The sequence below is a fragment of the Stomoxys calcitrans genome, chromosome 5, assembly GCF_963082655.1.
Source record: "Stomoxys calcitrans chromosome 5, idStoCalc2.1, whole genome shotgun sequence".
Classification (NCBI taxonomy): domain Eukaryota; kingdom Metazoa; phylum Arthropoda; class Insecta; order Diptera; family Muscidae; genus Stomoxys; species Stomoxys calcitrans.
This window is the reverse complement of record NC_081556.1, coordinates 526,485-551,913: the sequence shown is the minus strand read 5'-3', so window position 1 is coordinate 551,913 and position 25,429 is coordinate 526,485. Positions and strand designations below refer to the sequence as shown.

Sequence of the window (25,429 nt, the reverse complement as noted above, 5' to 3'; positions counted from 1 at the left end):
ATTTTCCATACTTAGCCAAGATAACAACATTTTTTCGTTTTTCGTCTAAGTGTATATGAGAGCTATATCCGAAATCGCCATCATAGAGTTTCTTGAACTTGTCTACCTTACAACAAGACAATATGGGCAATGCTTAGTTAGAACAACAACATCCACATTCTCTTAGCTTCCATATCCATTCATTTTGAGGTAAAACATTTCATTCATTTCTTTGTCCGATCGATATCTGAACACTTCAATAATTATTTGTTTATTTTAACAAAAGGCTATAATTTAAAATTTTTATTTCTCACAAATAACAATATGGTTGGTACAATCTGCATTCGTTTGGTGTTGATAAAAGAAAAATATGCACTAGCACAAAATACAAGTACAAGAATTCTGTGCATAAATGTTTCCACAAAAATATGTTTTGCCCAAAAAGTAATTGCGGATTTTTCATATAGTCGGCGTTGACAAATTTTTTCACAGCTTGTGACTCTGTAATTGCATTCTTTCTTCTGTCAGTTATCAGCTGTTACTTTTAGCTTGCTTTAGAAAAAAGTGTAAAAAAAGTATATTTGATTAAAGTTCATTCTAAGTTTTATTAAAAATGCATTTACTTTCTTTTAAAAAATCCGCAATTACTTTTTGGGCAACCCAATACATCCCATTAAGGCACAATGTTTTCTGATCTCCTCGCTAGGATGCCACGTGCCACGGTGTCCTTCTATGCACATCTGGACTTATCCTAGGTTAGGTTAGGGTTAGCTAAGAGTGGCAGTCCTTTTACAGACTCACTTAGAAAATTTTAAGTCCATTGTGATACCACAGTAGCGACAGACCAAGGCTTTTGGCGGGAATCGAACCCACGACCTCTGCACTGGTAATCCAAGCACGCTACCAACTCGGCTACCGGGTCGCCCAGGCGTAGGACTTATCCTATGCCAACATAAATTCAAGCAAATTTAACATGCCTAAGTGAAGTTATCCCAAACCTCGGATATCCATCCGCAGGTTTCCCATTATTTTTGATAAGTAGTTTTCGTGAAAAAAAAGGTGACGAAATAATCCATTTTGTACCTATAGACGAAGCAGAAATAAGTCTAGGTTTCAAATGTCAACCCAATCCAACGCTGCAAAATAAACACTTATCCATTGTACTACTATCCAGTTCTAGTTCTTCTCTTAATTGTTAATTAATTACCTATTATTGGTTTGTTTGAACTTTTGTCCAGTGAGGGACTGTAAGTGCAGCACATCACAGTCCTCCACTAAAGATGTGCATTTTTATGCCAGCATGTCTTTGGCCATATGTATTCCATATACAAAATTTTAATTTTTTTTTATACGAGAAAGCCTCGTATGCAGGTAATTCTTGTTGAATTTGTGATAGATGCAAATAAAATGCTTACGTGCTTCACTAAAATACACAAATATCAATTTCAATAAGTGGCCCTCCCAATGGGGGTACAGGCAAAAGGCCAATGGGCATCGCGTGTCAAAAATGTCGTCACTTTAACGCGTTGATTGTCGTCATAGAATATTATCTGATACGCAGTTTAGTTTTGGGCCTAAAACGCGTAACGGATGTCTTTCTCACAAAAAGTCTTTTTTAGGTGTATCATAGGAATGCAGTTTTTGAAATCACACGCACAGACACGCACATATTAGTCAGTCAAGTGGCACACATTTTTAATTGAAACCATCTCTTATACGAAATATTTAGATTGGACTTCTTTCAGCCGAAAAACGTTATGTCCATCATTCGTGGGGGGCACGCACGATCGTTATATGTATATGTTTTTATGATATTCGTCATATCAATGCGCACATTTCTACACACACACACACACACATATCTATACATGGCAAACATGTATGTAAATAGATGTAAAGGATGATTTCCTTCTAGCACATGCAAGGGCAGTTAAACTTGGGCACATTCTTATTGGGGCAGGGTCGTAAATGGTGAAAACAAAAAAGACGACGCTACTAGAATCCCGAATGAGAATTTTTGCGTGAACTCCAAATGGATGGATGATGTGAAAGGCACACGTTTAGATGCCATACTGACTGATTCTCAATTCTGTTCGTTTTGTTGGGAAACAAGCGGTTGCCAAATGTCAGCGTTCACTTTGCACAGCAAAAATATTATTATACGCACACAAACATACTTGGGGATATACCGAGGCAAAACACATACCAAGACGGAACCTCCATATTCGAATGGTGGTGTCTGATGAGATGGTTTGGTCAGCTTTCGTTGAGGACTAAAGAGAACTAACCAACTGCCAAGGACAATTTTAATACAAACAAGTTTTTGACTTTCATTATAGAGCTTTGGCCACAAAGCTTTTTTAAGTAAAATGTAAAGCAACACAAACGACGACCACAACTAGTTACATGGAGTTCAATAGCTTTCAAAGTGCACATTCTTAAAGAACAAGTAAAAACGGGATAATGTTCGGCCGGCCCAACTTTGGATACCCATTGGATACATTATAGCCTCATTGCGTCAAGTCGGATAAAAAAATAGACAATTTATGAAACCTTTGCAGCTGTATCGAAATATGACTTCATCTGGATCAAACTCGTCAGTTGAGACAACAAGGGGTCTTACACAATTCAAATAGGGAGGTCTGTATATATGGCAGCCATTTCCAAATATAGCCCGATCTGGGCCATATTCGGTACGGTTTTTGAGGAGCCTAGAACAACTCATTGTGACAATTTAAGCGAAATGTGTTAATAAATGTGGTTTTTATTGGCCCAACAGCTTATATTTGGCAGCTATATCCAAATATAGACCGATCCAGGGTCCTAGAACTTAAATCGGGAGATCGGTCTATATGGTCATCGGTCATCTTTGAATTTATGAAACCTTAGCAACTGTATCGAAATATGACCCTATCTGGATCAAACTCGTCTGGTACGACGAGGGTCTAACACAATACAAATCGGGAGGTCGGTATATATGGCAGCCATTTCCAAATATAGCCCGATCTGGGCCATATTCGGTACGATTTTTGAGGAGGCTAGAATAACTCATTGTGACAATTTCAGCGAAATGTGTTAATAAATGTGCCTTTTATTGGCTCAACAGCTTAAATCGGGGGATCGGTATATTGAACAGAACTTAAATCGGGAAATCGGTCTATATGGGGTATATAGCCCATCTTTGAACTTAAACCCATAGATAGGGGGTTTCAGCTCGATATCTCTATTTCGCTCGGACTCGGCTATAAAAATGAGGCCTCTTATACTTGAGCTTAAACTTGAATCGGACAGAACTAATTGATATGTGAGAAGTTTGCCCTGTTCCTTAATGGAATGTTCATGGACAAATTTGCATTTGTAGTGTTATTTCAGCAAACAGATGGAAGGGCATGGCTAGATCGTCTCAGATTTTTATGACGATCAAAAATATACATATATTCTTATTAGGTGTGTCGTTTACGGGATGACAATCCTTCAGTGGTGGATATAAAATTGGAAATTTTATTGAAAATCTTATGTTACGCCTTAGGATTGTATCCTAACTTTTATCTTACCATACCTCTCAGTGATAGAGCTGGCAAACTATCGAAAATCGCAACATTCGATATTTTCGATAGTTTTAATAATAAATATCGATGTTGTCGATACTATTATTACTTTCCCATCACCTATATTTCAAACGAAAATGAAAAGTACAAATCGGGAGATCGTTTTATATAGAAGCAATACCAAATAAAACCAAGGTTATTAAAGTCAGTTGGAAGTCATGAGAGAAATCATGCCATCGATGTGTTGCCAGCTTTACCCAGTGACCCTGGCCAAAGTGAGCTTCAGGCTTCGATCCCAATACAACAAACCGTAGGAGGTGCCTCTGTCCCTGATTATTCATATCTTTGTTTCGTTTTCCGCTATTTCTAATAGAAACTACAGGTGCTTACAATATGTAAACTTACATGTGTTTACATTGCATTAAGAAACAAGGGGCAAACTTCTCACAGAAAGCTATCGATATCCTTACGATAACCTCCAATGCTAACAGGTGAGATAACAATTTCGTGCAGAGCTGCTCTTTTTTAACTCTTAGAATTCATCCAGTGTACATTTCATAGAAGCGCAAACAAAACAAGCTTTGTTAATGAATGGCTTGCATTGCATTGCATCTGATTTTAGGTGATGCGTTTCAGAGACATGCCCAACTTTGCTTAGGATATACAAAAAAAAAATATACTCACTTTGGCCTTGATGTTAAATTTGGATCGGATGTCTTGCGTTGGCTACGATTACGTTTGTGCGAAAGTCGTTCTTTATACGATTCCGATCGATTCACAGAAACGGGGGCACTTTTATTTTGCTGATGTTGTTGGTGTAAACTAATGGTAAAGAAAATTGAAATTGTTTTGAAAGATCTTAGGGGAGATGCAATGTGATGAGTTCCTCACCGTTCCCTGCGTAGTAAATTGCTCTCACTTGCGTCCTGCGCATTTATATCGTTGAGAGCACATAAGGCACCCGATACGCCTGTTGACACCCCAGCTCCAGCACCACCTGCTGTAAGGTTAATGTCGGCACCCGCCTGGGAGCCGCCAACGGCGCCCATACTGACGTCCGTGGCATTAAATGAATTTTGCAAATCGCTGGCATTTAAATGAGCGGATGTGTTGCCATTGGATCGTATCGAAATATTCGCTCCATCCGTCCTGCGGTCTGATGGGTGTCTTTGAATCGAAGTGGAGTTTAAACGTTCTGAAATATAAAATAAAAATAGCGTTAATAGCGGTTCCAAGTTATATTCAAGCTTTAAAATTAAACGAATATATGGATACAAAACTTGATTTCAACACAGATGTTCGGAATATAGGATCTGTGGCCTAGTTGCTTCATATGTATAACTAAACTACCAAAAGAATCTAAGCAATATCTTCTTTGCGAAGCTTCCTTACAATTTCCGGTAAAACTCGCAAATGTCTTTTAGAATTTTGGATATAATTCAGAGATGGCCATAAAGGTTATCGAAAACTCGATCAAAACAAGTCAACAACGTATTTTCATAATCGTACATTGCCAGGTGAATGGAATCCAGAAGTTTTTTTACTACTCCATCCTTTATATTTCTACTGCATTTAAGAAAAAATTAAAATCTTGTAAACTCAAAATGTAAACGGGAAGCTTTGGGGAACTCTTCAATATTGAAAAAAGTAATGTGAAAGAAGATTTAAAAAAAAAAACACATGTGCTCACCAACGCTTAACTGTTTATAAAATTCTGGTCTTGGGTTAGCGCTTGAGCTGGCATCTGCTACTGTGAGATTTTTTCGTTTTTTATTATTCTTGTTGGCCGCTTTACGATTTTTGTAGTTGTTGGTGGTCTCATTTATCTTGGCCGCTACTCTCGAGGTAAGAGAAGGGGAAGAAGATTTGTGCTTCGATTGAAATAGGGCAACATTGGGCTGCAGGGATTGTTCTTCTTCGCGTAAGCGCTGTTCTTCCACTTCGTCGCAGGAATAGAAGGCCTCATCTTCGAAGTTTCCACTACTCTTACTGCTATTTGAGCTATTGCGCTTTACTTTTGCTGAGATGATTTTGTCACAAGGACTTTTGACTGACGATGACTGGGAGCCGATAGAGACGGATGAAATGGACGAAGATGATTTTCTTTCCTTAACGGGCGGCTTGAGCGAGTCGGCATTGGCGGCGCAATTATTATTGTTTAGGGGCTGTTTCTTGACCAATACCACATTTCGCTCGCCCTTCGGGTCGTTCTCCTTGGGCGTTTCAGCCACTACACTGTCAGTGGGGTATTTTAAAGCTATAGGCAGGGGTTTACAAGTGGCTGCAACCTGTATAACTGCGGAGGCGGCCTCCGATAGCGATTTGCGCCGTATCAGGTTGAAATCGTCGGTGTTTAAAAATTTCTTGTTGTTAACTACGAATTTAACCAACGCTTGAAAATTAAGGTTGCCACTTGTCCGAGATGATTTTTTCGCCTCTTTATGGTCCTTACTCTTTTTACCAACCTTGCTCTCGTCGACTAGAGCGGGCGCTTGGTATATTTTGCGATTGCTGCGAGATCGTTTTATACTCTCTTTTTTGTCTAAATCAGCTATTTTTGTCTTGGATGAGCTTTTTTCAATGCGGTTATTCCGGAATTTGCGGTCGGTCAAGAGAATTTTTTCTTTACCAGAATGTGGTAAATTGTCGGTTATAGTAAGTTTCGCATTAATAGCGTTGACATTTGCCCCACCATTCATGTCTCCATCAGAGTCAGAGTCGTCATCATCATCGTCGTCATCTTCGGCAAGAGCCGATATAGATATGGAAGTAGAGTTTGGTGGAAATATTGTCACATTTTTTGGCACTTTTCTTTCGCTCAACTCTGCCATGGCCTTTTCCTCATCAAGAGTTTCTTGATCCTGTGATAAGGACTTTGTGCTGTAGAAGTTTTTGTAAAATTTTTTCTTTCCTGCCTCAGAATTTTTAACGGACTTCAGTGAGGGTTTTTTGTAGGATGACTTCGTCTTTGGGTCACTTAGGGGAATCAAAGATACATTGTCCGAATTGTCTGTACTGCTTGCGATAAGTGTTTTTTCATCGCTATTAGTCTTTGGCAGACATGTTACGCCACTCTCTTTTGAATGCCGGGGAAGAATTTCCTTCTCTTCCATCTCATCGAACTCATCCAAAGAGGTCGATTGTTGCTTGAGCAAAAATTTCGGTGACATCGATCTCTTACCACTACTGGGACTTGGCGTTGATGATTTACGCCTAAAACTAGCGCGTCGAAACTTGTCAAATTTCGATGATCCATCGTCACTACATTTCCTGGTGAAAACAGGAGAATTTTGTTTGCTGGCTATGCTGCTGCCACTGGGATCTTCCGTCGATGAGCCGCTGCCCGTCAAACGGAACCACATTCTCGATAAATCACTCATTTTTTATGTATAGAGTATATCACACACAAAGCAGCAACTATGCTTCATAGTCTCATGCTTTTGTTGATCTAAACCGGATCGATTCACACTTTACGATTTTTTGTTTTTGCAATTTACGGCCCTTTATCAAGTTCAAACAATTTGTCATTTATCATTCGGAAGAATGTCAAACATTTACACACATATACACCCACACTAGTGATAGCAGCAAACGAATGCCAGTGCGTAGATCACAATGTGCAAATCTCTCATGTAATGCTCTCAGAGCGAAATTCTTCTCTTGTCATAATACCTCTCTCGCTAAACTTTTCAAAGTAAGAAGAGTTCAAGAACATTTCGTTTTCGAATTTGTTTACAGTACACTTCGTGTTTTTATTTGTCGTAGGTTCTATGTTCGTTTAAAATTCGGATTCGTCAAATTGTAATAATCGAAGTGAAAAAATCTTTCCTTTATTTTAGTCAACAAAATTCAATTGAAACAATTGTCGCTGAAAACTTTATTTAGTTCTGAGCCATACGCGATCACTGTTCCCCTTGAATGCAAAAAAAAAAATTGGCGATCAAGTTGTGAGAAGGTGGTGAGATGGGATGGTGCTGTCACTGTTGTCGTTCACAATATTCAAAAAATACTGAATATTAAAAGCTCTTTGGGGCATTTCTTCTGGCTCGAGGGAAAAAAGCTGCTCATAGATTTATTTTTCATTTTTATTTTAAATATAGATTGTTTATGTCCATCGTGTGGATTCATAAGGTATTAATGGCCTCTATAGCTACAGAGACGGCAGATTATACATACACAGAGAATATTTGTTCGAATTAAAGAAAAAAAAAGTAAAGTAAAATTAAAGGAATTGAAAAAAAAACGAAAAAAAAGAGAAAAATGTTTGGCTTGTTTTAAATGAGTCCAAGATAAAAACGAATTCGAAAGTTCAACTTATATAGGTACATTATTAATACAAGTAAAAAGGCATTGAGTTCGGCCGGGCCCATTTTTGGATATCCACCACCTCGGGTATATATGTAAACCCCCTTTCGTCTCAATCCTGTGAAAATTGGATAACTTAACTAATATATACGTCACTATTCAATTTTGTACAACAAAATATTGGTCTTTTTGGCAGATATATCCAGACCGATCTGATCCACATTAAGGTCGGATATCATGAGGATCAGAATAACACACTCTTTCAAATTTCAGCGAATTCGGGTAATAAATAAAGCTTTTATGCGCTTAAGTCCCCTTATCGGCAGATCGGTCTATATGGTAGCTATATCTAAATATAGTCCGATCAGAACCATATTTAGGTCGGATGTTGTGAGGTCTTAACCTACTCACTGCTTAAAATTTCAGCGAAATTTGGTAATAAATAAAGCTTTTATTGGCTTCAGACCTCTTATCGGCAGATCGGTCTATATGACAGCTTTATCTAAATATAGTGAGAACCATATCTAGACTAAAAAGAACTTATTGTTTAAAATTTTAGCGAAATCGGTTAAAAAATAAAGCTTTTATGGGCTTCAGACCCTTTATCGGGAAATCGGTTTATATGGCAGCTATATCTAAATATAGTCCGATCTGAACCACATTTAGGACAGATGACGGAAGCCTAAAAATAACCCACTGTTTTAAATTTCAGCGAAATCGGATAAAAATAAAGCTTTTATGGGCTTCAGACACTTTATCGGGAGATCGGTCTGTATGACAGCTATATCAAAATATGGACCGATCTGAACTATATTTGAGCCAGTTGTCGGGAGCCTTAAACTACTCACTGTTTCAAATTTCAGCAAAATCGGATGAAAAATTAAGTTTTTATGGGCATTAGACGCTTTATCAAAAAATCGGCCTATATAGCAGCCATATCCAAATATGGTCCGATTTGGCCCGTTCAAGAACTTAACTAGCGTGCATCAAAAAGACGTATCTGTGCCAAATTTCAGCTCAATATCTCAATTTTTGAAGGCTCTAGAGTGATTAAAACAGACGGACGGACAGACACACGGACATCGTTAAATCGTCTTAGAATTTTACGACGATCCGAAATATACATACTTTGTAGGGTCGAAAATTGATATTTCGATGTGTTGCAAACGGAATGACTAAATGAATATACCCCCTATCCTACGGTGTTGGATATAAAAATGAAATCAACTAATTTAAATCAAGTTTCGTTGGGTGTTTCAATCAATTTATTTGATGATTTAATAAAAAATTTATTATGTTTGCGAATGTCGCCAACAATTGCATAAACTCGGACAAGGCGAATCTTGTATACCCTCTATAATACGCGAAGTTCGCCGGATAATTACATATACACTGCAAAATTATGACTGAGCCAGGTAAAATTTAGGTCATACAACAGTTAAAGAGTAAAATCAAATATAAACTTGGCATGGATGTTGAATGTTGTCAAGACAAAACTTCATATTTAAAATTTTATGAAAAATAACAAAAAAAAAGTTTGCTTCCTCTAGGTGTCGAAAAACATAACAAAACTTCACATTGTAAATAATGCATATCAAAGAGTGCAGGCCCATTCACGTTTTACCTCAATCATATGGGGTTACTTGTTAGAGAAGTTTAAACATGGCTGGATATTTAACAAATGTCACCAGTAAGGAGACTACCACCGCTGAAAAATTTTTTCTGGTGATCACGCCGGGATTTGAACCCAGGGGGGGTGGCCCCCAACATTAAGAGAATATAAATATTTGCTTCAGTATGGTAAACATTGGTCACAAGGAACCATTTTATTCTATTCTCAGTGTAGGCATTTGCGACACAAGAAAATATACTAATAACCCAATGATTGGCATTTGGGTGATTTTGGAAAGCGTTTACACAAAGAGAGACATTTTTTCTCTTGATCAAATGTAAAGGTCAAGTTTAATGAAAGTGTGATTCAATCGTTCCACATCGGGTAGTTGTGCAGCGAGCGATTCAAAAACGAAATTCCCATTTCGATATGTACACATTTCCTGCTCGTTTGGCAAAATGTTTCAGCCTCAAAGTTATTTTTAAAACTGAAGTAATATCGATCAACTGCCAGTGTTCAGGTGTTGTTGGGTAACGCATAATTTTTGTTCCAACACTCCCCCCCCACTGTGCGGGTTCATATGTACTCCCAAACAAACGGCCATACACTCACACCTTGATTAACAATTATCAACTAATACACAGAGGGCAAGCAGGCAGACAGGTGTTGCTGTTTATTTGCCTGCCCTCTTTGAAGACTCATACCGTTTTATGCACAGACATGATATATTTATTGACTCCACTCGATCGATGGCAGCTGATTGTGTTATCACTAATTTGCTTTGCCGTTCGACTCCAATGCGAATATCCCCCTAAAAAGGTTAAAAATAATAATAACAACAAAGGCAAACTAAATCCCAACGAATGCCAAACTAAACAATTTGTGTAATCATTGAAAGGCATCATCACCCACTAACCAGCCCCAGCGCTGCTTGACTATGTAAAATATCATAAAAGGGTTTTTTACGTTTCCTTTCTCTAAGTGATTGGTGGCAAGCAAGAGGACCCAATCTAGCTTTCACACACAACAGGGACGACGACTATCCGAGGCTTCACATGTGGATATTCATTTTGACCACACATATATGATGTCATCCATCGCCTGTTCTGTTCTGTTATGTGTGCTGTGCTGGCTCTTCTTGGAATAAACGTTTCAATGGCAAAATATTATCAAACAACAAATCAACAAAAAAAAAAAAACCAAAGGCAAAGACAAAACAAGCCGACTAAGCAGCAGAGGTATTTCTGTTCTGCTATGAATTTTTGTTTGCTTTTAGCCATCATGAAACGTTGCCAATATTTTATCTCTAACGTCTAAAAGGATTATAAGTATTTTAGTACACATCTGCCACATCCAAAGGTTTTGTGGGTTTAGAACGACTCATAGGCACCATATACGAGGTATGATCAAAAAATCACCGTTAGTTTAATTTTTCTTTAAAGTATTTATTTATTCATCAGAAAGTCGTAACAGAACACTACATGCAAAATATTAGCCAAATCGGACAAAAATTGCGCCCTCCTCGGGGTTTAAGATGTTAAATCGGGTGATCGGGCTATAGACCGATTTCAACCGTACTTGGCACGGTTATTGGACGCCGTAACAGATCACTACATGTAAAATTTTAGCCCAATCGGATAGCAATTACGGTTTCTAGGCGTTTAACCCTAACCCCGAATTATCCAAATCTGCAATCCCCAACAACCTACATCAATAAGATGTATATGTGCAAAATTTCAAGCGGCTAGCTTAATGCGTTCGACCGCTTTCGTGATTTCGACAGACGGGCGGAAGGAGGGGCGGACGGACATGACCAGATCGACTCAAAATGTCCAGACGATCAAGAACATATATACTTTATAGAGTCGTAGATCAATATTTCGAGGTGTTCCAAAGGTTAATATAAAAAAGTACTTTACTAACATTTTCTGCTAAAATTAAAAAAAAGAAAATCAGATTAGTGCATTTATTGAGTATGTGCTATACAAGTGAGTGGTAGTGTATGACGGACATGTGTCCCAACACAACAAAAAAAATGAGAAAATCGAACATACGTAATTAAGGAAATCTGCAAATAACGGTTATTTTTTGATCAGACCTCGTACATACATAGATCAATTGATAATAGTCTAGTTCACAAGAGCAACTAGAGAAAACAATTTGGTTGTACAATTAAAATTTAATAAAATGTTATTATATGGAAGCTATAACAGGCTTTAGACTGATTTGGAAAATACTTGGGGCGATGAAGAATATATGCATACATACATACATAGCTAGTCAAATGGTCGATTTTTTAGCAAATTCTTGTAACGACAAAAACAATACGGATTGCAAAGACTCTTTAGAATTATATAGAAAAGTTTTTTCAAAATTTGTTTGTTGTATTTTTATTAACATAAGCCAAAAAAATTGATTTCCAAAAAATTTTTAAAAATTTCACCTTTTTGCAACTCTAAAATTTTGATGAAAAAAAAATAGGTAAAATATTAATTTGAGTGCATTCCTTAGTCAACAAGAAGATAGGAACAATTTAAATTGTTTAAAGAATATTTTTTTAAAATTTTATTTTTTGGTATTAAATATAGTGTTTACTCATATATCCATTGTCCACTCCATTGGAAATGAACCCATGGTACGACCAAGAGTGTCCAGATGCTACTGAAGTCAAGAATGCGGCATACAGAGCAACCCTGTAATCAGTACCAACTAGAGCTGGCAACATATCGATGGCACTATCGATATTTAATTTTCTGGCTGAATATCGATTAATATTCTTACGATGGATACTATCGGAAAAGTTAAATTTTTTATAAAACTCAACAAACATAAGCAATCCGATACTGAATGTATCCCTCAAGATACATTGCGCCTATAGAGGACACAATTTTCATTCGATTAGGCTAACATTTTGTACAATGATTTCTCTCGTAACTTCTAACTGACTTTATTAACCTTGGTTTTATTTGGTCTATGCATTGATATTGCTTCTATATAAATCGATCTCACGATTTTTACTTCTCATTTTCGTTTGAAATATAGGTTATTGGGAAATAAACGATAGTATCGATACAAACGATATTTATTATTAAAACTATCGAATGTTACGATTATCGATAGTTTGCCAGCCCTAGTACCAACGTATCGGGTATCGGAAGAAGAGGAGAAACGTCTATCAAGCAGAAAGAAAAAGGAAATGGTTAAGACGTGGCTGTGGGCGAATTGAGATGTACAGGAGTCAAAATGAAGTCCGGAAATTCTACCAAAGAATTAAACATCAAACCATGGCTTTGCTGCAGGCCCATCCTCCTGCGAGACAAAGAAGGAAATCTAGTAACTGATATAGATAGTGTGCTGAGGATATAGAAAGAACATTTTATCCAGCTTTAGTCTCCCACTTTGGCGGCGAAGATGATACCCAGAACCAATCCCTGGTGATCGTATAGAATGTTAACCTCCTAGCTGTGACCCAATGGGTTGCCCGTTGAACTATTTAAGAGCGGAGGCGACACGCTGATATGGCATATGCATCATACGCAATGATTGGAACCTCAGCATACTACAGGGTGGCTGATGAAAGCCGCTACCAAAAAAAAATGTAATAACTTTTTTTCTATTTAATAATAATAATTTAATAATTAATTTAATTAATTAATTAATTAATTTAATTAATAATAATTTAATAATTAATTTAATAATTTAATTTAACATGAATAAAAGAAAAATGTATTCCATACACCGAAAAAAAAATGTAGCAATATTCATCATTGTAGCAATATTCATCAGCCACCCTGTATGTCCCGTACACAAGAAAGGAGACAATACGGAATGCGCCAACTACAGAAGAATAAGTCTAATCCCCATCGCAAATACAACGGCTGCGTTGGCTAGGTCATGTTGTCAGAATGGATGAAGAAGCTCCAGCAAAGAAGTCTTTTGAAGGCAAACACGGTGGTACACGCAAACCGGGAAGACCAAAATCCCGATGTACAACACACTGCCAAAACAACAACCACAACAACCAAAAGCCCGATGGAAAGATCAAGTGGTGGGAGACACCTCTAAACTTGGTGTCAGACATTTTAGAATGAGCGCAGAAAATCGAGGCGCTTGGAACGCTATGCTACGTTCAGCTAGTGGAACTGTTCTGTCATAGCCAATTAAAGTAAATAGGTTATGGTTCGATTCGAACAATACTTGAAATACTCAACAAGAAGGACAAAATGTACGATTGGGATACATTCCGATCGGATAGCTAATTTTTCGTGTGAGAAGTTGTGACCCTTTTCCTTAATGAAATTTTCATGAGCAAATTTGCCTTGACGTAAAAGCGATCCCAAATTGCGACTTTTGACTATTGAATTTTTCCCCAAAACATGAGAAAATCATTAATTAACTATAATCATTCGTCCAGTATATGCCAATGATATCCAAATTGATATACCTCTAACTAAAATCGAGCTAGAAATTTTCTAAGACAACTCTATTTTTTTGGGTATTTTTCTGTCTATTCGAAGTTAATGGGTTAAAAATCAATTGTACACCTTTTTATGAACGAATGCGAAGTACAAATAACCTCCAAAATATATTGAAGGAGATGAGGAGGAACTTTTATCGCTGGTTATTATGTTTGTACAATAATGATTTTCAATAACAAATACCAAAACGAAGAAATTATGTCCATATTCTCTGTAGAACTTTCTGGCGTCATACCAATCCCTAATGGGGGCCAACAGTCAAGAGTGAAAATCAACTTGCAATGAATTTAAAATTTCAAGTGTCAAGAAGAACTTGTGACGTAACTCATCATCCGTTTCGAGATGGTCAAAATCATCAAATGCAAAGCAAATGAAATTTTGAAATGGCCAAATCTTAAAATAACCAAAGTACGCAGTGGATTTAGCGTACGTTCTTATATATAAAAAAAAGAAAAGAAAAAAAAAAACAACAGATGAATCATCTCTCTTTGGGAAGGAAGACAGGTGAAGATAGCAGACAAAAGGCGACAACAACGAGAACGAGTTCAATGTCGAGGTAACACAAATAAATAATTACAAAATATTAATTTTTATTGATGGGCACACAAGAGTAAATTTCATATATTTTTCAACACTTTGCACAGCAATCAAGAAATTGGACATTCTCATATACATTTAAAGAAAAAAATCATATATTGCTGAATCATAATTTTACAAAATCTTAAATTTGATCAATTGGAATCAAAGGCAGACATGGGCATATCTCATTCACTTATCTCTTTGTGTTCATGATAAAAGAGAGAATTCTAAAGGGAAATATTTTAAGTTCAATGATAATCTCAAAAGTCCATATGAAGTCGTAATTAAAGTTGCTATCACACGATATGTATTGTCATATACATTTTCATATATAGCAACTCTAAAAGTTGTACACATCCTGTGTAATATGCAATTCTTTTGATTAAACAATCTCTTATTTTGTCGATGCCGATTAAAGCGCGCTCTATTCGCGTTTGATGTACATAAGGAGTCTTTGAAAGTGACAGCACATATGTAACGCACATATCGTGTGATAGCAGCTTAAGTCTGGCAAATAAACTTAAAAAAAACCAAATAAAATATGGAAAGCTATTTTACGTTCGGCTAGTGGAACAAATGTTCTGTCAAAGCCAATTAAAGTAAAGTAAGTACAATATCTATAAGAAATGCACTTTGATGATCTTTCGTATTGAAAGAAAATGAATGTGTAGTTCTAAATCTTTCCCAATAATTGCAACTTATTGAAAATTCATATTCCACTGATATCCAGCAGACCCAGTCTCATTATTGCCGCATGACCCAAATTGCATGACCCATATTTCATTCGAATAGTGTGTAAGTATGTATACATCTGTAATTTAAAACTGAGCCATGAGCCTTATAATTGCATTTTCCCCCAAAAAGAGAAATATTTTTGGTATCCACAATGAAAGCCAATATGCACATGCTAACCAATATGTTTACGGATAGGTGATGGAAAATCCGAGTTTGAAAACAAAACAAAACTAAAGGCGCAAAACAAACAATTCACAGCGAAATAGTAATGCAACATGTGGTATTTTTTTAGAAGTTACAAATACAATGTCCATGTACAAAACAGATAGTGGCCCATTGAAGGCTGCAAACGAAAATTGTTTTCTAAATTCTACAAATGCGCTGTAGCTTTGTTCATATACATATTAATATATTACCCAATGCTTTCGAATCAATATAAGATATGATATGAGGCAAAAAATCGAATTAAAAACAAAAAAAATGAAGGAATTAATAAAGAAAAAATCATGCATTCATGTTGTAATAATTTTTGAGATTTTGTAAAACATATGCAACGCAAAATTGCACGCAGCTTTGCTTGGACGCTTTTGTGAAGATTTTTATGTTTCTGAATGGTGACAAGTGTTTTTTTGTTTAAGTTGTGTGAAAAATTAAAAAATTAGCAAGTCCATATCGGTGAAAGTTGTTATAACTTTGATTTGAAACTATAAATTATGAAAAATTTATGTTTTGTAAAAAAATTAAGTTGTTTCAAGTGCTGTGTACATTTTTAATGGTAAATTTTGTAATTGTGAACTTTTTTTGCCGTTAAAACCAAGCGGTGTCATATGGTTAGGTTACTATATTTCATATATATTTCACTTTCACTAGAACTCTCGAAAGAGTAAAGCTAACTCTCGAATGAGTAAAGCTAACTCTTGAACGAGTAAAGCCAGCTCTTGAACGAGTAATTCTCAAATTTTTCACAGATTCTACTCATTGATGGGCCAAATCAGTCCACGTTTAGATATAGCTTCCATAAATTCCTAGAGGGCGAAACTCCTAACCGATTTGGCTGATATTTTGCACGATGACTTTAGCTATGACTTCCAATGTCCTAGTCAAATATACCCCAAGTCGGCCTGCAAACTGATACAGCTCCTTGATTTGACAAAAGCGACTACAGTGCAATGTTTAAATGATTGTGTTTCCACTGAATTTTATATACTTTACTAAATTGCAACGGGATGGATGTCGATTTTGACAAGTTGAATGGAAGATTTATTTTTTACCAACTTCACGACCCTGGAAGTATTGGTGATTTGTTGCTGCTTAATGTCTTTTAATGGAAGTTTCTCCTTTGAAATTATTTCCTTAGGCGAACTGTTTGATGCATTTTCATTAATTAAATCCAATGCCACGGGAGGTGATGGGTTTCTATCGCTTCTTATTTTTTGCGTTTCATTAACTCAATTATAATAACGTCGACTTTTCCTTCCGAATGGAAGGTTGCGAAAATTATTCCCCTACGGAAGAAGTCAACTGATATATGTTTGGATAACTTAAGACCAATATCGATTTTGATGTTTCTATCGAAAACTGTTGAACAAGTCCTTAAACGTCAATTATTAACCTATCCTCTCTATCGCTAAGCGATTATCAATGTGGGTTTCGTAGCAATAGAAATACAACGGGTTTACTACTTGGATTGACTGATTTAATCAGGGGCAATTTTAATGACAAAAAACTCTCCATTCGACTGTTCATGGATTAAGAGAAAGCGTTCGACAGGTTGGATTATTCCTTTCTTCTTCAAAAGCTGAGTGACCTTTATGGTATTGGGTCGAATGCTTGGCAACTTATATTGTCTCATCTTACGGACAGATATCAGTGCGTTTGTGTGCATGGCGAAACATCTGGAATCCTTTCCGTTAGAAATGAAGTTCCCCAAGGTTCCGTCTTAGGGCAAATGCTCTTCATTTTGTATGTAAATGATCTGTTTTCAAGTAGTGTTGGTGATTTTGCTCTATGTATTTATTTGATGATGATATGCAATTTTATTTACAGGAGGGCATAGTTCCATGGACGTGATACAACATAAGATACTTGACACCATGCACATGTTACAGGATTGGATGGCACGGCATAAATTAATTGTTAATCCTGAGAAGACGAAGGCCATAATATTTTCTTCTCAATCAACATCTTTCGATATTTCCTATAATGGCATCCCTACACAATTGGTAGATCAACTCGAATGCTTAGGTGTCATATTAGATGACAAGTTGGGTTTTGGTCCTATATAGAGCGGGTTGTATCGCGTACATATGGCTCTTTGCGCCGTCTACTTAATTGCGATTTATTGCTACCAAGGTCTATGAGGACCTTCATGGTTCATGCTCTGATAATGCCCAATATTCTCTAATGTTTAGAGGTTTATTGTGGTACATCGGCCCAGAGTATGGGCAGGGTGAGCAAAGGCTTTAATAGTGCTATGCGTTATCTATATTCTGTTAGTCGTTTTTCTCACATTTCCCCTTATGTTCTTAAGTTTTTTTAGGCTGCTCCTTTGTGGATTATGTGAAGTTAAGGTGCCTCAGTTCACATAAAATTTGTAAATTTCAATGTCCATAGTTTCTTCTTCGGTTGTTTCATTTCTCACACTCTATCCGTTCAACACATTTAAATATTTCCCGATTGTCACAACACATGGATAAATCATTTCAGGTGAAAGTGGCACGCCTTTTTAATATTCTGCCGGATGCACTAAAGTCTTAATATGTCTTTGCCTACCTACCGGAAAAAGCCTCTTGAATATTTTGTTATTAACACACAGACTTGATATATTTGTTGTTAACTTTACACTTTCAAATGCCTAATCCTTATGGCGTTTTTTAGTAGTATCCTGATGCTGGGAAATTATATTTTCTTTATTTTTGCTAAACCATGATAGGGTTTATTATTAAGAATAGAATTAAATTATGTATTTATTAATTTATTTTTTTATGAGTAGTTATTACACATGCTGAATATTGTGATTGGTAATCGGCCACTTGTGGCTTATAATTGCATAATAAATAAATAAATTAATGATTTCTTATTCAGTAAAATGCAGCAATATCCGAAATTTTTAGACAAAAAAACTGTGTACCAACAGCCCTGATGTTACCGTATGGCAAAGGGATATTTCTTGCTTCAAATTACAATAAAGGATTAAATCAAGCTTTTAGAAACCTTAACGAACGTTCAAACAATAAATAATGAATAAATCGTCCAAAAATTTCAGCGAGATTCGAATTAGCTTAGTTTACATCTGGTTTGGATGAAGAAAATGGTCAAGTGCTCGTATCTCTCCCCTTTGGGAGATTAATGAAGAATATATGAAATCAATGACCAAGCCATAATAGGCAACCATAACAAAACGGGTTGTGATTAAGACAGTTAGGAAGGGATGCCAACTTGGCGCTTTTCGCACTAGATTTGGTGCTTTTAAGGGCACGATAAACGCGAAAAGGTACCACCTAGCGTCAAACAAAAAAAAAGAGAACTAAGCGGACTCTATTTGCATTTGCACTTAGTGCTTTTACCCTTTTTTTTGCAAATTTGAACTTGAACCCAGGCGTTTTGAGGAGTAAATCAAATCGACAAGTGGGCGGTTGAAGCGGAATGGTTCAAGGGCGACGCGCACCTTTTGTGATTTGTTCGTGCATTGCTTATAATTTTCTTGTTTTTTGCTTACTCCACGAGCTACCCAAATTCTAATCCAGCGTAGATAAGCATTTCAAGTATTTTTCGTTAAAATTATACAACTATTCGGAAGTTTGGAATATTAGAATTTTCAGTGTTGTTTACACTTTTTTCTAATAATTTATACTCTTTTTACTGATAAATTGTTGGCATCGCCGCTCTACCGGGTTGAATATGATTTGTATGGGATATATATGCACAGGAAAAAATAACTCTTAGAAAAAAACCAACTACCAAATTTGTATGTGAAACTTTAAATTCTCAATGAATTTAGCATTGAATTGAAGACATTTTTTGTTGAAGTACGTAAGTAAGTCTCTACAAGAGACTTGACAATGGTAGTTGTTAAAAAATTCGCACTACAATGTAGATCACAAAACTCCCATGCCATTCATGACTTGCAAACCTAAGTTCGAGTCCCCTAACGACCAAAAAAAATTTATTTTTTTTTTCATTACAATTATTTTAAAATATTCGGCATAAAAAAAAGAATTTCGTATTCAGAAAAGAATTGTTTAGAGTGGTGGTTTTTACTTTTTTTTTTAAATTAATTGAGACAGTACATATTGATTTATTTCATCATAAATATGATGTCGGTTAGGGGATGCGTGCAAGACTGCCAAACATGAGTTCAATAGTCTTGCGGTACCAAAATTATTAAAATTTGTTTTTTGAGGGTAATACAGAGTGACAGAGGAAAACCCGAGAGCAGCAGTAAAACGAACGAGACAAAGCAACGCGAGCCGAACAAAGAAAACAAAAACACCACCACCCGAAGCAAGGCACATGCATTGGCTGGTTAGATCGGTTTTTGCCTTGCTTATGGATATATTGTTGTTGTTGTTACATGTTGGCTTGCAAAGAGTGTCAACAACAAATTCGTACGTTGGATCGTTGAGATTCAAAATAAATTGTTGCAGGAAAATTAACAACTTTCGTAGTTGTTTTTTCGATCAAATTTGTTCTTTCATTTGTCTGATTGGTTCTGGTGAATATCCGGATCCAGGAACTATGCGACTAAGGTAAAATGCAAATTTGCCCGTTAACAATCCATTAAGGATCAGGGGCAAACTTCTCACATATCAATGAGTGCTGTCCGATTCAAGTTTAAGCTCAATGATAGGAGCCATCTTTTTGTAGCCGAGTCCGAACGGTGTGCCGCAGTTCAACACCTCTTTGGGGAGAAGTCTTTACATGGCTTCTGTTCATGGTAATTCGAGATAAAAATACTCCCAAGCACTGAATGGTGGTTGGTTTTCAAAATTATCTGCTCAACAGCAACTTGTTCGCTTTACTCTATCTTCAGTGTCTGGCTCTTAAGTAGTTTTGAAATACAACATCATGTGGGTTCAGCGTTCACGAGTTCAGCAAAAACAGTCACCAATGAATGGTTTTGTGCAGGCCTTTGATGTGGTAGCACCTTAATGTAAAGTATTTTCGACTAACCCAGTTTGAACCATGGAAAGATACGCAATCGAGTAACGGCTTAAAGTTATTCAAAAATCAATATCGGAACTTATGGGCAGCTTTGTTTAGAGAATTTATTAAACAAATTTACTGCCTTTCATCGAGAGCTACAAACAACTTCAAAATAATTTAAAAAACATTTCTTTAGCTTATTTGCATCGATTGAATGACATAAATTATTTTTCAATTGGACCGCAGCCAAAAAATGTGCCACCCATCTTTTTCTCTTTTCTTCCGTGTGTGTCTCATTAATGTTTTTGCTCTATGTGTTGATCAAAGAAAACAAAAAAAAAAAGTAATTTTGTAAATTTCAAGAATGATCAGATGTACAAATGCACATTTAATAGATATGTATGCATACAGGCCGCTGGGGAAAATGCATTTTAGCTCACTTATACTTAGGCTTGTCAGATGCCGGAAGCAGAAAATCGGAAAACCAAATACAATAAGAAGGGATCCTTCGAAAAAAATATACATATATTAAAAATCCAGGTTTTAGTAAACAACTGGAAATTTGGTGAAGGCCTACTAAGAACATGGTTTTCATCGCCTAAAAATCAGTAATTGCTAGCTGACAAACAAAATGATTAGGTTTCTTTTAAAACGATTAGATTTTTAAACGCCTTTTTAAACTATTCATAACATTAGAGATAATTACGAACAGCCAGCCAGGTTAGAATACAAGCGCTGTGCTGCTATGAGCGAAAGTCGTCAACAAACGAAAAATAGTGCTGATGTAATGTGGCTGAATTTAACGAATAATTCTCATTGAGTTATTCGTCGTAGTTGCTGTTGTTGGCTATAACACACAACTCTTAATGTCTTAGTTTGTGTTTCATTTGCCTCCTCTTCTCACTCTCCCACCCGCTATACAGCTCAATATAGCTTTTAACTCTCTCACTACACACTCACTTGCTCCCTCCCCGTTGCACCTTTCAAAATCAATATTTTGTTTTTGTTTTTGATTTATTGTATTTTATTTTATTCCCTTATTAACTCTGCTCTGTGTCATCATGTCGTTTTCTAAGCAATTAGGTTTCATTGCAGACATGCCAGTTTCTACATGATTTGGCATTTATTCGGCAATTTTCGTGTGGGCTAATATTTCTAACAGCAACAAGAGTTGAGCCGCCACATATATAGTAATATTTAGATTTTAATTTAATGAAGTTCGTAGTTTAAAAAAAGAAAACTATCAAAGCATTAAGGTATTGTAGACAAATATAGCGTTATTGGTTTTTTTTCTACTTATACAGCTGCGATTCTCGGATGGTAAGCCAAACGTGCGTATGAGTGTATTACCATAGGTTTATAGAGAAAAAGAAGCCAATTTGACCACGGTTACATTGCTTGCAAGCGATGGAGGTGATTAAAGTAAAACAAATTTCCTACCACTCCAAGTTACTTAAATTGATAACTGGTCTATACTATGCCGGAACCATTTGAATAGAAGAGTATATCCACCATTACTATAGTAATGATGGATATACTCTTCTAATGGGTAATGGGCTTTTTTCTTGCAGCAAATAATACTCATACGTAAATTTTCTTGTATAATGGAGTAGAGACACCACATCAACCTACGAACGTCAGTCACATAAATACACGAAGGTGTCGATTAGTAAGTAATATTTTATTCTGCACTCTTGCAAACTTTAGACATTTTTATTGAATATTTGCTCATATTTACACCTACCATGCTTGTAAAAGGGCAGTAGGTGATGTTGAAATGCAATTTATGTGCAAAACACGTAAGTTTAAAGGAACAAATGAAAATTATATTTATGAATAACCCCCTTCCTATTTGCATTCATTCATACAGCAAGTCAGATGCGCAACAATGAAAGGCAAATAAAACGTTTAAACTTTTGACCGATTGCAAACCCATTTTTGTATTTTGATATCAAGAAAATTTGTTCACAGAAAATTTATCAACATCGAAATATATGAGTTCATCCATCGTATATGCAATAATGAAACAATAGCAATTAAGAGAGAAATAAATTTCGGCCATTGGAATATAATAAAACATTTCTATTATAAAAAAAAAAGAACTCTAAAACCAAAATCTAAAAAAAATCATTTGTTAAACTAGGGCCATTAGCCCATTAGAGCCATACTCCCGATTCCCTTGTATTATTGTGGCGAATCGCAAACATGAAATACTTAGAGCATTTATATTGAAGTGGATTTTTGGAGACCACCGAGGCGCATGTCCGCCTATTACGGCGAACGCTTGTGTTCAAACCCCGTCGTGAACATCCGAAACATTGTCAGCGGTGGTTACCCCTTACTATGCTGGTTACATTTGTGAGGTATCTTGCCATGTTAAAACATCTATACCAAGTTGTGTCGCTATGCGCCACGCAGTCCGAACTCGGTATAGAATATGAGGTCATTGAGCTTAAACTTGAATCGGCCTGCGCTCATTGCTGTGGGAGAAGTATCCCCTGTTCCTTAATGGAATGTTCATGAGAAATTTAGTTGTATTTAGGACTTTTTTTATACCCACCACCATAGGATGGGGTATACTAATCTAGTCATTCCGTTCGTGACACTTCGAAATATTGATCTAGGACCCCATAAAGTACAGCGGTCAAAAAAAGTATTCATCATTAGCAAAATTGATAATAAATTCACTTATTTTGGGTAATTGAAGAAAATTTAAAGTAAACAAATAATGCAGTTTTATGCAATAGTTTATTTTTCGTAATATGTTTTAAAATAAATTCAAAAAATAAATTTAATTAGCGCAAAAAATGCAATTTTATATAATAACACCAAAAACAGAACAAAAAAAGTATTCATCATTGATGTGCTATCATCAAAGTCAAATTCAAATATTATTTGGGAATCCCCCTTTTCTGTTTTATTTAGTAAAGGAGGCTTTGCCCTTGACATTTATATTTAATTGATATTTAATTTCATTGAAAATATAGTTTTCGTCAAAATGGGTCGTAAGCAAAACGAGGTTTCTGATGAGGTAAAAGTTTTGATAATAAAACACCACAGGAATGGTTTAACTCAAAAAACTATCAGTGAAATATTAAATAGACCACGATCTACTATACAATCCATCATCAGAAAGTGGACAGAAACGAAAACGGTTGACAATAAACCAAGATCTGGTCGACCAAAAGCACTTTCAGTTGGAGATGTGCGTTGGCTAGTGCGGCAAGTTCAGAAAACTCCGAAGACAAATGCGACCATATTTCGTAAAAACACTATGGAATATTTAGGGAAGGAAGTTACTACACAAACAATTCGAAATACACTCAAAAGGCATAGTTACAGAGGAAGAACTGCACGTAAGAAGCCCTTTATAAATAAAATAAACCGAGTGAAAAGGCTAAACTTCGCAAAAATGTATGTAAAACAGCCCGAATCATTTTGGAAAACAGTCATTTTTGCAGACGAGAGAAAGTTTAATCTTTTTGGGTGCGATGGAAAGGTCATAGTGTACAGAAAACCAAATACAGAGCTTGAAGAACGAAACACAGTTGCTACTGTAAAACATGGTGGAGGTGGTTTAATGGTTTGGGGGTGTATGGCGGCTTCAGGAGCGGGAAATCTTGAAATTATTAATGGAGTAATGGATCATAAGTATTACATTGACATTTTAAAGAGGAATTTAAAAGATAGTGCTGTAAAACTTGGGCTTGGTAATAACTTTCAATATTATCAAGATAATGACCCCAAACATTCTGCTTTAAATACCTAGATGTGGATGCTGTATAACTGCCCCAAAGTCATTAAAACTCCTCCTCAAAGTCCCGACTTGAACCCAATTGAACATCTTTGGGAACATCTCGAACGCAAATTGAGAACGCGCAATTTTTCGAGCAAGAGTCAAATGCAACAGGTGATAATGGAGGAATGGACTAATATAGACCAAAATATAACCGCTAAATTAGTCCAATCGATGTCAAACCGTTTAAAAGAAGTTATAAGACGCGGTGGTCGAATAACAAAGTATTAATTTTTTTAAATTATGTTATTTATTTTTTTGTTTTTTTGCAATGATGAATACTTTTTTTGTTTAATTTTTTGTGTTCAGCTGTAAAATGGCCCTTTTTGTTCCAATAAATACTATTTTTTTCTTTAAAAACAATGAAATTGTGTACATATATATCACACAAGCACTACTGCATCATTAGTTTAATATGTTTTTATTCCAATTGTCTTTTGTAGACTTATTAAAAAAAAAAACATTGAATGATGAATACTTTTTTTGACCGCTGTATATATATTCTTGATCGTCTCTACAATCTGAGTCAAACTAGCCATGTGCGTCCATCCGTCTGTCGGAATCACTATAGCGGTCGATGGATATAGCTCCCATACCAACCGATCTCTCTATTTGACTTCTTGAGCCCCTGGAAGCCTCAACTTTCATCCGATTTGACTGAAACTTTGCATGCGGTGTTCTGTTATGACTTCCAACAACTGTGTCTAGTACGATCCAAATCGGTCTATAACCTGAAATAGCTCCCATATAAGCCGATCTTTCGATTTGATTTCCTGAGCTCCTGGAAGCCCCAATTTTTTTCCGATTTGGCTGAAATTTTACACATAATTTTATGTTATGACTTTTAACAACTGTGCTAAGTACGGTCTGAATCGGTTTATAACCTGTATAGCTCCCATATTTTAGCAGAATCATGGTTGCCATGATTCGGCCCGGCCGAACATAGCACGCTTTTACTTGTTTTTTTTTTTATTTTATTTTTGGTTTGTTTTTAATTTTGTATTATACTTACTATTAAATCATAAATTTTTTAATACGATTCAAATTGAAATTTTCAATTAATAAATTAATTGATTCGATAATTTTTTTAATTGAATCTTAAAGAATTTTTATATATGTGAAATGTTATTGAAAATTTAATCTTTTATAATTAAACAATAACGGCCTAGACCATTAACTGTTTTATCGATTTCTTCCCCAAGCTGATTTTATAAATGGAAAAAGAGTTGTTTTCATTGAATTGGCGAACGAA

The 25,429-nt window shown here is 35.9% G+C and overlaps 1 protein-coding gene across 3 annotated transcripts in view; it reads right to left on the bottom strand.

Annotated features, from left to right (window-relative positions):
• The window catches only part of LOC106086517 (uncharacterized), a 132,507-nt gene that overhangs the window by 34,433 nt on the left and 72,645 nt on the right, over positions 1-25,429 (bottom strand). For all 3 annotated transcript variants that reach the window (XM_059370181.1, XM_059370182.1, XM_059370183.1), the window contains 2 exons: positions 4,419-4,722; positions 4,212-4,349 (listed from right to left, as the gene is read on the bottom strand). In XM_059370181.1, coding sequence (XP_059226164.1) covers positions 4,212-4,349; positions 4,419-4,722 — 442 coding nt within the window. The remainder of the gene's footprint in view (positions 1-4,211; positions 4,350-4,418; positions 4,723-25,429) is intronic.